The sequence below is a fragment of the Maylandia zebra genome, linkage group LG3, assembly GCF_041146795.1.
Source record: "Maylandia zebra isolate NMK-2024a linkage group LG3, Mzebra_GT3a, whole genome shotgun sequence".
Lineage (NCBI taxonomy): Eukaryota > Metazoa > Chordata > Actinopteri > Cichliformes > Cichlidae > Maylandia > Maylandia zebra.
The window spans coordinates 8295899-8312308 of NC_135169.1; the positions used below are offsets into that span (position 1 = coordinate 8295899).

The following is a 16410-nucleotide window of genomic DNA, read 5'->3' on the forward strand; positions in this document are numbered from 1 at the left end:
GCTGCAGGTTGTCTGGTGGGTGTGGTGCAGTTCACCATGGTGACAGAGAGATTCCTCCAATCAGATTTCCCCTCCTACCAACACCTGGACCAGGACAGGTTCATCACACACAAACACTGCAGGTACACACACACACAACCTGCAGCATGCTGACTGCTCATTGGTCCATTCTGTGATGTAGGAGGGCGTCTGATTGGTTCAGGGTGTGAGCTTCCTTCCTGGTTGTAAACATTATGAGTTAAATAAAGCTGGGTTCAATTCACAGGGTTTACCTGCAGTTCTCTCTGGACCACCTGCACATCCTGAGTCCATCTGTTGCCATGGAGACACACCTGAGACACAAGGGGGAGGAGCCAGGAGGGGATGTCACTGCCAGGAAGCAGACAGTAGAAGAAGAAGAAGAGACTGCTGGGAGTAAGAGGAGGAGAAGAGGAGAAGAAGAAGCCAACTCCGGCAACCCCTGGCCCTGTGTCTCCATGGTGATCAGGGTGGAGCAAAAGGAGGGTGTGTCCTGGAGGAATACAGGGGCGGAGGCAGAGGATCAGGAGGCAGGGCTGAGACTGTGCTTCTCAGTGAAAGCTGCTGTGATTGGTCCAGTGGTCAGCTGGAGGCGGGACCCAAAGAATGAGCCAATGACAGAGAAAGAAAGTGAACAAAAGCAGGAGAGAAAGGTGAGAGACGCACCTGTGTGTGTTTACCTGAGCTCACCTGGATACACAGTTACGTGTGTGTGTGTGTGTGTGTGTGTGTGTGTGTGTGCAGGTGGTGCTGGTGTTCTCAGGTGTGTGTACGCGGTGGTTTCCTGTCCTCCAGCCTGGATGTTTCTACAGACTCATCGCTGCTAACACTCAGGTATCAACCCAGCTTTGATGATGTCACTAAGGGGCGTGGCCAGAGGTTGGCCTCATCGGTCTCTGCTCTCTGATATTAGTACACATGAAGACGTTTTTCAGCTTTAACTGTAGTTGTTCACACACTGAGGTTAATTATGGAGTTCCACAGGGTTCAGTGCTTGGACCAGCTCTGTTTACATTATACATGCTTCCCTTAGGCAGCATCATCAAAACACAGCTTACATTTTTACTGCTATGCAGATGACTCCCACCATTCCTGTTTGTGGGGAGTTGATCTGACCTGAATCCTTGCAGCTGATTGGCCCATGTGTCTGTCAATCAGGATCCCAGTGTTCTGATTGGCTGTGGAGTTTCTGAGCGCAGTGGGGTGGATCTCCACGCTGAGTCGACCCTACAAGTCAGACGTGGTTGGAGATTCCACACTCTGACACGCCCACTGCTGCTGCCCACCTGCAGACAGGTAACACTCGGTTTGCTCCCCGTCTTCCTCCAGGACCCTTAAACTTTTTTTTTAGAGATTGACAGACCATGTGACTTTCACGCATTGCATTGTGGGTACAAGTGGCAACAAAATCAAAACCCTGCATTAAGCGCTAGCATTTCCAGCACTTTGGGGTCCTTCGGGACTAAGTAAAGAATACAAATACAGGCCATTTACCGTTTATTTAGCTGTTGTTAAATATTTTATCTCCTGTACAGGCCAACACAATCTGTTTGTTGTTTCAGGTTGTAGTGTTACACAACATTTTCAGATCTAATATAAATAAAATGAGTGTTTCGTAATTCATTCAATTTATTGTCTTTATTTATAACTGGCATCATTGTTTCATTCTATTATAGAATCTTACAAGAAAGAGGCAACATTGTAAAAATCCATCATTATTAGCTGCTTCCTGAAAAACAAATCAACAATGCAAAGAAAAAAAACATTGCTAACAACAAACTGGAAAACAGTTATTCATCACTTGCTTGCTTCAGTACAACCCTTGGGCACATATATGCAGACGTTTCGTGGCTGTTTTGATCTCGCTCTCTCTCTTAACCAATCAGATCTGGCTGTGGTAGCAGCTTTAAACTCGGTATGACCCAGGCTGATAGAGGGGCCAGTCTGGATCACATTCCTGCATTTTGTTTCTGGTTTTCCTACAAAACACAACAAACATTAGCCCGCAAAGCCACAGTGAACAAAGCAGCATAGCAACGAATTCAATTCAAATCAATATAAGACTTATTTGTAACCTACATCATCAATCATGTTGTGATAAATTACGTAATAACTCCAACAGAAGACTTAATAATACAACACAGTTAATAATACAGCAGCTTCTTACCATTTTTGTGTTTCTTTTTATTACTGTGTGACTGTTTACGTGTGAAAGCCTGCGTGCGCTAGTACCGCTTGCCACTCGTTCCCACAATCCTTTGCGGTTTTACCCCTGAATGACGTCACATTTTCCATCTCTATTCTCTGTGTTTTCAGGCCGTCCCACCCACAGTCTTGTCCGTCTCAGAGGTCTTAGACTGCAGGTAAACTGCTCGTCCCTCACTGAGTCGCCCCCTGTGGCCATCCGAGGAACTGCAGCTGCAGCCTGCTTTAAACTCTTACTGGTGTGTGTGTGTGTGTGTGTGTGTGTGTGTGTGTGTGTGTGTGTGTGTGTGTGTTTCAGCTCAGAGCTGGTGTGTTTTCAGGGTGTGGTGTCTGAAAGGATCAGTGTGAACAACAGGACCGCCCACTCTGGACACACACACTCAGGTACAAACACACAGGTGGTTTGTGTATCAGGCTTTTCTGCTGTGAAGTTGTAACATGGGGATCTATGGAGGCGACTCACTGCTGCCTCTGCTGGACACTAGAGGAACTGCAGGCATCAGTGCTTCAGGTATGAGTCTCAGGTCTGACTGTTAGCTGAATGTGTGTGTGCAGGTGTGCGTCTCACTCTTTGTGACCAAGCTGGGAGGAGTCTGCAGGTGTACCTGGACTTAAGCCACACCCCCTACCCACCTGGCCTGTTGCCGGGTAACACTCTGCTGTTGTCTGGTTTCCAGAGGAGGCTGTCCAGGTGAGACACACATAGACAGGCTTATAAAAGTTTGGACTCTTTATTTGGACTCATTTCCAACAATGTCAGCCCCAATAAAGTTCTGGATCATCTTGCATCAATAGGCTGCTGGTTTTCTTTACTGGTTTCAGGTGTTACCAGCAAAATAGTTGTTTGATCATCTGGAAATGTACCCAGATTTATTTATTTAGACAGAGATCTTGACCCCCCAATGTTCAATACAAAGTCACGCCCATGGTTACGTACCTGTGCGGTTTACCTGTGTGTGTGTTTCAGGACAGGAAGTGTGTACTGCACGTACTTACCTGTCAGCTCCATAACTGTGGTCTCCCTGGGAGACACCAGGTAAGTTTACAGGTAAAGTCTGGTTCACGTGTTTGTCGTGCTGTTGTTTATTTGTTTGTTTGGTTTCTATCAGCTCGGCCCAGCCTCCTCCTCCTGCTCCCATCATGCACCTGGGTGAGTGGGCTCTGAGCAGCAAGCAGAGGTGCGCTGTGGGACAGGTCAAAGGTCACGTGGTGTGTTTCCTGTTCCTGCAACTGCAGTGGAGCTGCTCGCTGTGTGGCAGCGTGTACACACAGGTACTGCATAAAATACACACAGTGTGTACAGGATGTGTTTAGTGTCAGTTTCTCGGGTGCAGTGAAAGTACTCAGAGTGCTTCATGTGTTGTTAGCGTGTTGGTGGCGTGTTAGTGTTGGTGCAGTAAGTAAAGTGTCGTTTTGGAGGAAACTGCTCACGATTTCAGGTGTGTGTGTTTACCTGTTGCTCTCTCTCTCTCAGGGCTGCAGCAGCTCTCAGTGTCACTCGACCTCGTCAGTGTTTCAGTCCAAAGCAAAGTAAGAGCAGCTTCCTGTTGAGCTCACCTGCTGATACGTGTTAATCACCTGGATGAGTCAGGTGACAGTCACATGATCAAACCATGTGGCTCTGCTCTTCCATCAGGCTGGTGATCGATGACGGGACAGGTGAGGCTCACGTCTGCTTCTCAGCTGCTCTGGTTCCTGCTCTGCTGGGATTGGCTGATGCTCAGTGGGAGGGGCTTCAGAGAGCACTCAGGGTCAGAGGTCACATCAGAGTCTTCCCTCGTGGGCAGAGCCAGGTCAGTAGCACCTGTCAGGTGTATATGTTTACCTGTCACAGGTGAGTCACGTGCTCATCGTCGTCTTTAAACTTTATTTTGTCTTTAAAATTTAAGATGAGGCTTTAACTTTGAAAGGACACATCCTGTTTGTATCCTGGTAACAGCTCCGTCTGCTCACACCTTACTGCTGAACTGGTTTGGGGGCGTGGCCACTTCCACCTTTAAAAGTCTGTAGGTGTGACGGACCCACGCTGGGCTCACGTGAACAGGAGGGAGGGGCCTTACAGCCGTGTGTTTCAGCGAGACTCAGGTCGTGCCCCTGACTCCACCCACTCGACCTGATGAAGCAGCAGGTGGTGTAGTTCTGAGGGTAATCAGGGCTGACTGTGAATGCCACACCTCCCACATGGAGGGTGGAGACCACAGGGGAGGGGCAGGACAGCGAGAGGCATTTAGGACTCGGGTCACACCAGGAGAACCCACAGGGCCCCTCCACCCACAGGTGGAGCTGTGTTAAAAGACCCTGCAGACTGAAACGTCCTGTGGTCAGAGGAGGTGAAACGAGAAGAAGATGCAGCTACAACCCAAAGAACAGCGTCCACACAGTGAAGCACGGTGGGGACGCTGTGGGGGGGCCACCACAGAGAGAAACAGGCGTCCTGCAGGACGTTTCCACAGGGCCGAGCCGTGAGTCTGCAGAGACATAACCTCTGTGTCTGTCTCAGGTGTGTGACGAGGACGCTGACGACTTCCTCCTCCACTTCCTGTTGTGTCTGTGCAGCAGTGATGTCATGATTCGGCCGCTCAGCCTCACCTGCAGGAAACACACCAACCAGAGACCAGAAGGTAACCCCACCCTCACACACCACCCTCACCACCCTGACTGCAACCTTCAGAGTGTGTGTGTGTGTTTCAGAGGTGAGGAGGTTCACTCGAGGAGACAGAGAGTTCCTGACCAGACTGGCTCCTCCCCTTCAGCTCACCTGTCTGCACCTCCACCCTGACTGAGCTCCACCTGCTTCGTTCTGACTTCATCTGTTCTACGTGTTCGTACAAATAAAACTTTATAGTTCCTCCTCCTGTCACACGGTATCTCACCTTCACTGACCCTGACGCTGGTGATCAGGGTCAGAGGTCACACGAAGCTCTCTGGGTTTAACAGGTCATGTGACCCTTCTACAGGAAGTGATCCCTGTGAGTGGCGCCCACATCGGAGACGTTCTCAGATGGTGATTCATGAAACCTAATTGGTAAAACTAAACACTGAACGTGTTTCGGTTTGTTTACAGAGGTCAGACGGTGAAAGCTTCAGCCTGACCAGGAAAGAATCAGTCCTCTTTAAATCACACTTACTTTAAATGAATTCCTCCTCACCTTCATGTGTTTTGTATTATTGCATCTTATACTGAAAGAGTTCATCCATCGACACATTTGAATCCTGCAACATTTCACCGTGTCAGTTTGTCATGAATTGGACTATTTTAGGATTTCAGTTCATCTTTCCAATAAAGCTGGCAGCTCTGAAACAGCTGTTCTCTCTGAGGCTGTTTTGCATGTAAATAAAAGTGAAATAATTAAATGTTCTGTGAACAGACCGTCCAGTGGAGCTCCTCAGGGCTCTGTGCTTTCACCACTTTGTTTTCTATGCTAATGAGTGTCAGAGCACGTCAGCATCAGTCCTTCAACATGGTCACAGCCTCTGATGAAGGTGTTCAAATGTGGCTTTTAATCCAGGTTTACACTTAAACAGTCTCCATGAAACGGGCCTCTGCCCTCATTCATCCTGGAGATCACTCGTCTAAACCAACCAACATAAAGAACGTGATGTTTTCAAAGCGAACACGTACACACAGTTGTTATGGATACGATTAAATGTAGGAGCGATGATTTGTGAAATCCTACATGTGTGTTCTAACATGCTTTAATGATGGCACGAGCTGACAATGAATAACATAAAGTTAATAGTTAATCTGCAACAAAACTTTTTCACCGCTTCAGTTTTTGGTGTCGGGTTCTTCTCCACATACGGTGGTTGTCATGGAAACTGTTTAAAGTGAAACAGGAGAAGGGAGGGATGAAACTTTGACTTTGTCTTTATCTGTAAGACAATCGGGCCTTGGATGGACGTCGGGAGTTCTTAACAGCAGCTCGTTGTTCATTCTGATGTTGTTTTTTAATTATATTTTATATTTAATATCATATATTGGCCTTTTTCAGCTTTATCTGAAGGGCCACGGGTCAGACTCATCCTGGGCCTGCCGCTCTCAGCCTCAAGTTGTGTGTTGAACATGCAGACTAACAGACTGCAGCTGTTGTGTTGTTGCTGCATCGTTGCCTCAGGGGGAAAGTTGTGTGTGTGTTATGCAGACTAGCAGAGACTGCAGCTGTCAGCAGCCACACACACTTTCTATTCTTCAAATCAAATCACAGTGAAACATGTTCACTGACAGCTCAGCTTCAGCATCGTCTTCATGCTGTGACTGCAGCCGTTCAACTCTGTTTGTCTTTAACCCAAATCATCACAACATGCAAATATAATCATCAAAATGATGTGACTGGAAGGATGCAGCAGTCTGTGCTCCACCTTTCTCCTCCACACCTGCAGGTGGAGAACATGGATGCATGAATCTCTACAGAGTTCTTTGAATATTATCCGTCTCATCAGTTTTCAGTGAACAAAACTCCTCACAGAGCCAAAATAAGCAGTTTGTATCCAACATAACTCAGCTGGACTCTGATGCTCCGTATAACAGCCACACATGAGTCTGGATTCACTCAAAGCATTGAACAAACTTTATTGGAAATGAAGCTTTTGGACATTTGTTCTCTGATATTTGCTCTTCAGCTCGAGTCTCCATCAGTGGGAACATTTCCTGATTCAACTTTTCTTCTGTTCAAATCAAACTCCATGAGAATCAAAGTGTGAATCAGAGTCCTGATGATCAGATTCTATAGAAACATGGAGACTGTAGAGGATTTACACTCAATATGTTCATTTGTTCCCTTCAAGAAAAATCAATCATTCATCCAATAAAATCAGTCGTTGATCAGTTTGATTGACAGGACAGATGATCAGAGGTGCAGAGTTTTTACCTCCATCATTGTTACAGGGACTGAAGAATGGGTGGAGTTTGTGAGTGAAGGAGCAGCCAGTAAAGGAGTAGATCAGAGCTGCAGCACCTACATCATAAAAGGAGACCAGACCCTCCTCATAATCCACAAACACCCCCACCTTCTCAGGACCAGGATGGAGACAGAGGGGGACTGAAGGGGAAGCACAAGCTTCGTACTCATTTCCATTTCTCAGCCACACAGTCCAGAAACCATCCTGAGGACTCGCTGTGATTTGTCCCTTCCTGTTGATCGACTCTGTGGCCACTCCTAAAATCCATTTAGTTTTTCCTTTAACCTGAACCTCAAAGTAAAATCTGCCTGAAGAGAAACTCTGCTCTCCTAAAACATTAACATACCTAGAAAATCTCTCTGGGTTGTCTGGAAGTTTCTTCCTCACATCACTATCATACACTTGTTTTCCATCATCAGACAGGATGAGATTAGGATGAGCTGTATCAGGATCCAGAGTCACATCCACCTCATGCTGCTGCACCCTCTGCAGCTCAGCCTCAAACAGCTTCTTCTTCATGGGTTTCCAGACTGTCTCCTCCAGCTGAGCCACAGCTCTCCCCACAGTCCCCTCATATGATGGTGGATGAACTCTGACCTCTGTCCAGTCCTTGCTGGGTGGAGCTTTCAGGGAGGAGAAGCTTTGGAGGAGGTGGAGGTGGCCTTCAGAGCGTGAGAGCTGCTCCACCTCAGAGCTTCTCTCCATCAGCTCAGAGATTTCCTGTTCCAGATCTTTGATGAGACCTTCAGCCTGTTTCTCTGTAGCTTCCTGTTTGTCTTCGATCTCCTTCATGAGCTCCTTCAGGCGTCTCTCAACAGACTCCATCAGAGCCGTGAGGACCTGAACACCTTCTGCTTTCTGTCTGTCTGCAGCATCTTTACTCATCTTCACCGACTCTGTGATCTCCTGAATCTTCAGTCGTCTCTTCTGGATCATCTGCTGAATCTCAGCCTCTGTCTTCTCCAGCTCTGCCTTCTTTCCTTCATATTCTTCTCTCAGAGGAACAAACTCGTGGTTCTTGTGGTCTAAAACAGAGCAGAGCACGCAGACACATGTCTGGTCGGTCTTACAGAACAGCTCCAGGAGTTTATCGTGCTTCGTGCACATCCTGCCTTCCAGGTTCTCCACAGCATCAACCAGCTGATGTCTTTTCAGACCTTTCAGTGTCAGATGAGGCTCCAGGTGAGTCTGACAGTAGGAGGTCTGACACACCAGGCAGGACTTCAGGGCCTTCAGTCTGGTTCCAGTGCAGACGTCACAGGGAACTTCTCCTGGTTTGGCAGCTTGTTGCTCTGAGCTGCTGCTGCTGGCTTTTTGCTGAGCTTCACGTCTGAACTGAGCAACCATCTCAGAGATGAAGGTGTTGACCCTCAGCTGAGGTCGAGTGTAGAAAGTCTCTTTACACATGGGACACTGACAGCTCTGATTCATGTCCCAGTGCTGACTGATGCAGGTTTTGCAGAAGTTGTGTCCACATGGTGTAGAGACTGGATCAGTGAACACATCCAGACAGATGGAGCACAGAAACTGATCTTCAGATCGCAGATTGCTGGCAGCAGACATGTCTGCACTCTGAGGGAGAAAGAAGAGAAACATTTGATTCAAAATTCACTTTAAATTTCATTTTACAAAGAGAGAAACAAGCGTCAGTAGTCTGAGGAGCTTGGAGAGAAAAGCGTCTGGACTTCTTTGAGTTTCTTGAAGACGTTTCATCAGAGAAGCTTCTTCAGTTCTCAGAGTAACTGGTGGAGACCCAGCAACACACTCAGACACAAACTGGTTCATCCAAACACAAACCTAACATTGTAGTGTCTGCTGTACAGTGCAGCGTCCAGATGGACAGGATCAACGTTTGGGGATGAAGATAAATACAGTCGTTACAAAGATGTGAAATTGTTTCTCTGTTTTACAGAAGGTCCAAGATTCATCCAGATCATTTGTATACTTGAATAAATCAGTTTGTTGGATATTTTCCATCAATCACTGTGAAGTAAACTTCGACCTTGTTGGTGACTGAATACTTCTTATTGTACGTCCAGATCAACGAGCCATTAATATTAAACAGTGACTGTTCCAGTAGAGCTGACAGTGAGGAGGACGATGAATCACAAACCTCAGAAATGTGTTATTAACTGTTGATCCAGTATTTTAATGGCATTGATGAGAACATGTTTATTCAGAGGTGTCTGTATATTTGGTCCATTTGTGCGTCAGTAAAAACTGTCCTGTTTTCTCTCACAGATACTGGAACATCCTCACAAACTCAGGATGTGGAAGAAGATGAACTTTTCCAGTCACTCGCTGGGATACATCATTCATGTTATTCTGGATCCTCAGAAAACATTGATTTATTTTTGTGTTTCACATATTTGTTTGTCCAAATCAAAGATTGATGTTAGTAGAGAAGAAGCCACCATGATAAAGCCTGTGTGAAAACGAGATCAGTGGATTTGATCAAAATCCCATTTAAGGAGGAATTCTGTCCTCCAGTTTGTTTAAATAAGCTTTGGGATTAAACAGCATCATCTATGTTTGTGTCTGATGACATGTTTGATCCAGGTCAGCTTGAATATCACAGCTGATGTGTGGAACTCTGACATGTTTAAAGCCTGATTATCAGGATGATTCAAACACATCTGTCTAAATAATGAGATTCATGTTTCCACACAAAGTTATAAAGTGCAGCATCGACTGTTTTCTGAATGATTGAGGATCATCTGTGACTCTTACAGGATACACTAAGTCAGATAATCTTTGTAAAATGTGTGAATGACTTTTTGAAGTACTGACCAAAATCTGCTGGTTTACAGTATCAAAGGCTTTATATCAATAAAGAATAAATAGGTGTTTTCACGTCTGTAATCCTTATGATCAATCAGATCCAGAATCAATCTAAGAGGAACAGGAAGTGATGAATAACCAGGAAGTGTGGAGTCAGTCTGAAGTCCAGAGCACAGCCTGAGTCCACAGTCCTGAGCAGAGCCACAGTGAGACTGAAGCAGCAGCTCGATGCTCCTACAGTGGATCTGTGGTTACATGAGCAGCTTTCTATGGATCCAGTGTGACTGTGATGAGTCCTGATGAAGTGAACAGAGTGAAGATTTGTGTAGAAGCAGGAAGTGTGATCAGCTGCACTCACCACTGTTGCTGAGAGGAACCTGATGGACTCCAGTGAATCTTCTTTTAGAGACAAACAGGACTCGACTGCAGCTCTGCTGCTGCTCTCTCACACTTTCACTTCTGCAAAATGACGTTGGGCTTCTTGTTTTTCAGCTGTTGCTCCGCCTCTTCCTGCCTCTCCCTTTACAGGAATCAGCCGGTCTGTACTCAGTGACTGTGTGCAGCGGGTGGGAGGAGTGAGGAGTGGTGTGTGGGTTCACACAGTAATGACGGCCTCAGGTGATCAGGAGAAACTCACCTGGATTTCCTTTTTCCACAGCAGACTGAGAGCTTCAGGTGGACCCTGAAGGAGGTCTCAGACACAGGTGGTAAAAGTACACACCGTGTGTACTGAAGTAGAAGTACTACTGTTAAAAATACTCCAAGTACTAATTCAACTTCTTTACTCAAGTAAAAGTAAAAAGTAGTGGCTGTGAAATGAGAGTAAAAAGAGCTGATTGAAGAACATTTCTAACACGTGTTTATACAAAGCTAACTGAACCATGTGCTGCATCAACGTGATAATAAAATAATATTATTCACTTTGTTTCTAATAAATATTCCCAGCTTGAATCAGACAAGTTGAACATGAGCAGAGAAAAAGAAGCAAATCCAAATATTCCTGTGTTCAGTTTTCTCCATTTACAGGCCGACTGTGCCTCTAAACAGGAACATGAGCAGGAAGAGGCTGAAGTGGATTCAGCAGGTGGAGGATGCCTAACATCAGCTGGAAAGATTTACTGTGACGTTTGTTTGCTGTTTTCGCCTCGTGTACGAGAACATCACCAAATAAACTCCAGACAGTTTTTAATATTTCACTGTTCAAGAGCAAAAAGACTGACGGACTGTGTTTAAGGCCACCTCACAAATGTCACACATGAAATATTCAGTGTTTATTTGCTGGTTTGTTGGCAGCAGCTCCTTAAAGTCTGTCACACATCTGTTTGACCGTCTCCAGTTAATCTGAGACACCAGTTAATCTGCAACAGCAGCATCAGGCGGCTCAGCTGATCTCTGGTGTGTAGCTGCTGTGCTGCGCTCCCATTCCTCAGTGAAAGCAACAGCAGAACAAAAACTCTCTCGATCCACATGTTTGAAAAGAAAGCTTTTAAACAGATGGACACACTCAGTAAAGGACAAAGAAATAAGTAAGAAAAAATTAGAGTAAAGAGTAAAAGCAGGAGCAACTGAAACAGGCTGCATGCTAGCTGCCGCATGCTAGCTGACGCATGAGCACTAGAACTGTTCAACTTCATTGTTATGATTTTAGCACCGAGTTACATGAAATCCTGCATCAAAAAGAACAACACAGCGATCACAGACATGTTTATGGCAACAAACCAACATTAACCCAGAAAAGCCTCTAAAACAACCTGCTGTGGTTTGGAGTAGAGATTCCTGAATTTACCAGGTGCACCTGAAGGCAGCACAATTTAAACCGTAAATAATGATGTAGGTGCGCAAATCCTTTTCAAGCATCACAGCATCAAATGAGCCGGCTTACGTTTGTTGCACTTCTACACCAAGTTTTACGCTCGCGTTTCTTCGTTGCTGATTTTTGTTCCACAAACCAAAAGAACAAAGATTCAACCTTTAATATATTTTCATGTGTGTTTCAAGCACTGTGACATATCACACACACACATGCTGAGTGTGTCACTGATAAAGCTGTGACACAGCAGCTCACTCAGTCCAGTCCAGGTAACAGACTCACCTGTTAGCAGCAGCTCTGCCCTCACAGAGCTCAGCTGCTTATTTCAGTCAGCAGGAAACATTAATATTATGGACTACAGCCGTCTGTCAGGGCCGTTCAAGGACACAACGTCACACACAGGTTTAAACTGTTAGACTCATGAATACCCACAACGTTCGATGCACATTTATCTTTAACAGGAGCAAACGGCCTGATCAGATAATATAAGAACTCATAAAAGAAGATCTAGTTCCTGCATTTATTACTTCCAGGCTGGACGACCATAATTCATTATTATCAGGACGTCCTAAAAACTCGCTGAAAAGCCTTCAGCTGATCCAGAGAGAGTTTGTTTCACACTGGTTCCTGTTCTACCCGCTCTACTGTGGCGTCAGCTCCCAGTCTGCAGTCAGGAGACCTTCTAGCTTTGACTTCATGCTTTAAACTCTGAAAGATTTCATTCTGTTTCCTCCAGAGAACTCCCCAAACCAGCAGAACAAGAAGAACCACCGAAACCAGACCTGCTACAACCAGCACGAGGGTGGAGGAGGAGGGAGGAGCGGAGCAGTCTGTTACAGGCCAAACAAGAGCAGGAGAGTTCACAGGATTAGAGGAGGTGCAGGTGTGGAGATGAGGAGGAGGATCTGCAGGAGACATGGTGAAGATGGTTCAGTCAGCTTATTTTTACTTCAGGTGAGTTCAGGTCTTTATACAGGATGTGATGTGATGTCATTGTCTGACCTCTGACCCTCAGAAAGCCCTGAGGAGATTCTCCAAACACATCAGTAGCACAGGAGTAGAGACCTTCATCAGACTGCTGGACGTTTGTGATGATGAACTCTGATTTATTTCCAACATGACTTCCATTAAAGAAGAAATGAGCTGTGATGATGTCACCATTGCTCTGTCTGCAGCGCAGTGACATCACTTCCTGCTGGCACAGGATCTGGAGGGATCTCCAGGATCAGAGCTTTATTGGATCAGCAGACACAAACAGAGTGATGCATAAATCTGTGACTGGCATCAAATGTGTTTGTGTTCTTGTTGGAGCCTCACTGATGGTTTGACTTCATCAACTCACCTGCAGACAGCAGCAGCACACACACCTGCAACAGGAGGTCAGAGGTCAGTGAGAGTCAGAGGACACTGATGGTCAGAGGTCAGTGAGAGTCAGAGGACACTGATGGTCAGAGGACACTGAGGGTCAGAGGTCAGTGAGAGTCAGAGGACACTGAGGGTCAGAGGACACTGAGGGTCAGAGGTCAGTGAAGGTCAGAGGTCACTGAGGGTCAGAGGACACTGAGGGTCAGAGGTCACAGAGTGACACAGCCTGAGTGTATCATCACCATCATAGTTTATTTATATAGCACTTTAAAAACACACAAGGCTGACCAAAGTGCTGAACAATAGAAACATAATAGATACAATAAGAATAATAAATAGGATAAAATTACAAACATAGCAAAAACAATAAAATGTAAGTAAATACAAGTCAGTTAACCACTGAGTCAAAAACAAGCAAATAAAAATGTGTTTCTCTGGATTTAAAAGCAGCACTGATGTCGACTGCCTCGTGTGAAGAGGAAGATTATTCCAGAGGAGCCACGATGGAGAACGCTCCGTCTCCTCAGTTTCAGCCCTGATTTGGGGACTGAGAGCAACGGCCGCTCAGCTGACCGGAGCGAACGAAGAACACGGTGAAGAACAGTTCCTGTTCTGTCAGTGACATACAGGAAAGACAGACGATGTCAGAGGAAACATGGACTGGTTTAGGAGGAAGTAGCACCAGTTTAGTGTGATGGTTTAGTCAGAGTGGGAGCTAAAAGTGAACCTATAGACAGACTCAGAGGAGTGTGATGGTCCCCAGTTCCAGAAACGGTGGCAGAGCCGAGATTAATAACAACTAAGAGGATATTTGCACAAATGGAAGAAAGCAGTCTTACATATTTGTTTAATATGAGCGTTGAAGTACATGTCCTGGTCAAAAATGACTCCAAGGTTCCTCACAGTGTTACTGGAGGCCAAGGTAATGCCATCCAGAGTAAGAATCTGCTTAGATACCATATTTCTAAGATTTTCAGGGCCGAGTACAATAACCTCAGTTTGATCTGAAGTAAGAAGCAGAAAGTTAGAGGCCATCCAGGTCTTTATGTCTTTAAGACATTCCTGCAGTTTAACTCATTGATTGTATGAAATCTCCCAGAATAGATGGTTGGAGTGTTTTCTAATCATATTGTGTTGGGGAAACATGCACATGTAAAACGTTCCAGCACATCAAGCTCTGTGACCAACACTTGTGTGTTAAGAAGAACACTTGTATAACAATATGGTGTGAAATGAAAACTCTGACGTTCAACACAGCATTGTTTCAGTCATCAACACATTCCTGCACTTTAGCTGATGTGTATCATGTGGCTTGATGGAAACCTTTTGAACACAAGCTCACACACACAGGTGTACACAGACACACACTGTGTCGTCCTGTGCTGCTGACACTAAACACATCGTGCATTATCAGTCCAGTGTGCTGCTCAGTAGGATTCAGTGTTTATTAGTTACTGTTACTGGTGCACATGATGCTGCTGCTGCGGTTTGCTGTGGTTTACCAACAACACGGCACCGAGCTACCCTAAGGAACTGCTTAAATCGTACGTTCCTGCCTGATCATCTACTCAGTTACTCTTGGTGCAGCCTGGATCTCGGCTGAAGTCTAGAGGTGACCGGGCGTTTGCCCTGGCTGCACCAGAGTTGTGGAATAACCTTCTGATCGTGATTCTTTTAAATCACGGTTAAAAACCTGTTTGTTTAATCTCGCCTTTCCTGCTCGTTCATGCTCGCACCTTAGACTTACTCTATTTTCCCTTATACATATTTTTAATGCCTTGTGCTTTCATTATGTTTTATATTACCCCTGTGTATTAGTGCCATTGACCTGTGAGTATATTTGATACTTTGCTGAGGCCTCATAAGACTCGTGTTACTTCCCTGTGTCTTATGTTAAGCACTTTGGTGTACCGCTGGTTTTTAAATGTGCTCTATAAATAAAGTTGTTGTTGTTTCCTTGGTGTGCTGGTTTCTTTTTGCTTCTTTTTGCTTCTTTTTGCTTCTTTTTGTTTCTTTTTGCTTCTTTTTGTTTCTTTTTGTTTCTTTTTGCTTCTTTTTGTTTCTTTTTGTTTCTTTTTGTTTCTTTTTGCTTGTTTTTCTGCAGGATGGGATCAAACAGATTTTAGTCTTTTCTCTCTGTCCCTCTTCTCCTCTATGTTTATCTCCTTATCTTTACTTTGTCTTTCTTCTGTCTCGGCCCAGTCCTGTCTGTTCTGAGTGTAATAACTCAAAAGTAAAACAAATCTATTACATTTAGCATAGCAAAGCCATAATGATCCCTTTGCGAAATAACTGTGGGGGCGTTTTTCTTGGCTTTCAGATTGTTCTGATTATTCTGATGGTTACAGGTCAGGACAGGCAAAAGAAAAATGGTGTCAGCTGCATGTCAGTGAAACTGTACACTTACCTCCTACTGATGACATCAATGAGATATGATACCAACCACTGCACCTGCGACACCTACAGCCTGCTCTAATGGCTCTAACAGCACATCATGATCACAGCATTGAACACATCATACATTTGGGCAGGTTTGTAGAAATGAGAGCTGCTCAGTCCAAACTGGCTGAAAGCCTCCTGTCCTGTTGGAGTCTGTGCTGTGATTGGTTCTCATGTAGTGCTCTTCTACACCACCTGAACTCTCACTTTACTCAATATTTACTGGCTGTATGAAACTCGCCTCACACAAACACTTCTTTCTGTGCTTTTTCTATCAAAGTGCTTTCTGTCTAACGCACACACATCCACAGTCCAATGCATCTAACTTTGTGTTCGCGTCCCACCCGAGGATGTTTAGCATGCAGCCTGGAGCCGCCAGGAGTCAAACTACCAACCTCCAGGGTCTTAACAGGTGCCCGCTCGACCTCCTGAGCTGTGAGAGTGAAAGGATGAAGGTGGGACTCAGGAGCAGGAGCAGGGAGGCAGCTGCAGCCTTCATGCTGTCTGCACTGACTGAGAGACGCCTCCAGCTTCCCTTTGATCTCATCGGGTGTGTGCTCTCTGTGTGAGTATGCTGCTGTGTTACTCTGATGAGTTGCTGAGGCTGTGATGATTAAACAAGCTGTTATCATCATGAAGAATCCCCTCCACCCTCTGCACCACCTACTGGACAGTCTGACAGGTAACTTTGCTGCCTGACACTCTGCACGCATCGCCTGCATCCACCAGTGAGACAAACGTCTAAATCTAAACTCTCGTACAGAACTTAAACCCTTTGCTTTACTATTGAATTGTTCTTGTCAAGTTCAGATTGTGGTGCAGTTTCAAAGTGACACAAAAATCTGTTGGTGACTTTAAATCTTGTCAAAGCACAGAGACGCTACGAGCCCCTC

At 45.4% G+C, this 16410-nt stretch overlaps 3 protein-coding genes across 12 annotated transcripts in view; 1 reads left to right on the top strand and 2 right to left on the bottom strand.

Annotated features, from left to right (window-relative positions):
• The window catches only part of LOC112432630 (protein NLRC3-like), a 214143-nt gene that overhangs the window by 107862 nt on the left and 89871 nt on the right, over nt 1-16410 (bottom strand). The gene's annotated exons all lie outside the window — the stretch shown is intronic.
• Nucleotides 1-16410, top strand: part of LOC111500697 (CST complex subunit CTC1) — a 49440-nt gene that overhangs the window by 4961 nt on the left and 28069 nt on the right. For 2 of the 8 annotated variants that reach the window (XM_076882290.1, XM_076882292.1), the window contains exons 13-23: nt 8-122; nt 266-671; nt 763-852; nt 1177-1314; nt 2335-2381; nt 2522-2607; nt 2779-2914; nt 3191-3259; nt 3333-3495; nt 3698-3753; nt 3860-4016. In XM_076882290.1, coding sequence (XP_076738405.1) covers nt 8-122; nt 266-671; nt 763-852; nt 1177-1314; nt 2335-2381; nt 2522-2607; nt 2779-2914; nt 3191-3259; nt 3333-3495; nt 3698-3753; nt 3860-4016 — 1463 coding nt within the window. The other 6 variants (XR_013097032.1, XM_076882289.1, XM_076882291.1 and 3 more) reach the window with 6 other exon arrangements.
• Nucleotides 6769-10595, bottom strand: LOC143416765 (E3 ubiquitin-protein ligase TRIM21-like). Its single transcript, XM_076882314.1, has 2 exons — nt 10262-10595; nt 6769-8694 (listed from the first exon to the last, which is right to left on the bottom strand). The coding sequence occupies exon 2, from the start codon at nt 8683-8685 to the stop codon at nt 7018-7020; it is 1668 nt and encodes a 555-aa protein (XP_076738429.1). The 5' UTR covers nt 8686-8694; nt 10262-10595; the 3' UTR covers nt 6769-7017.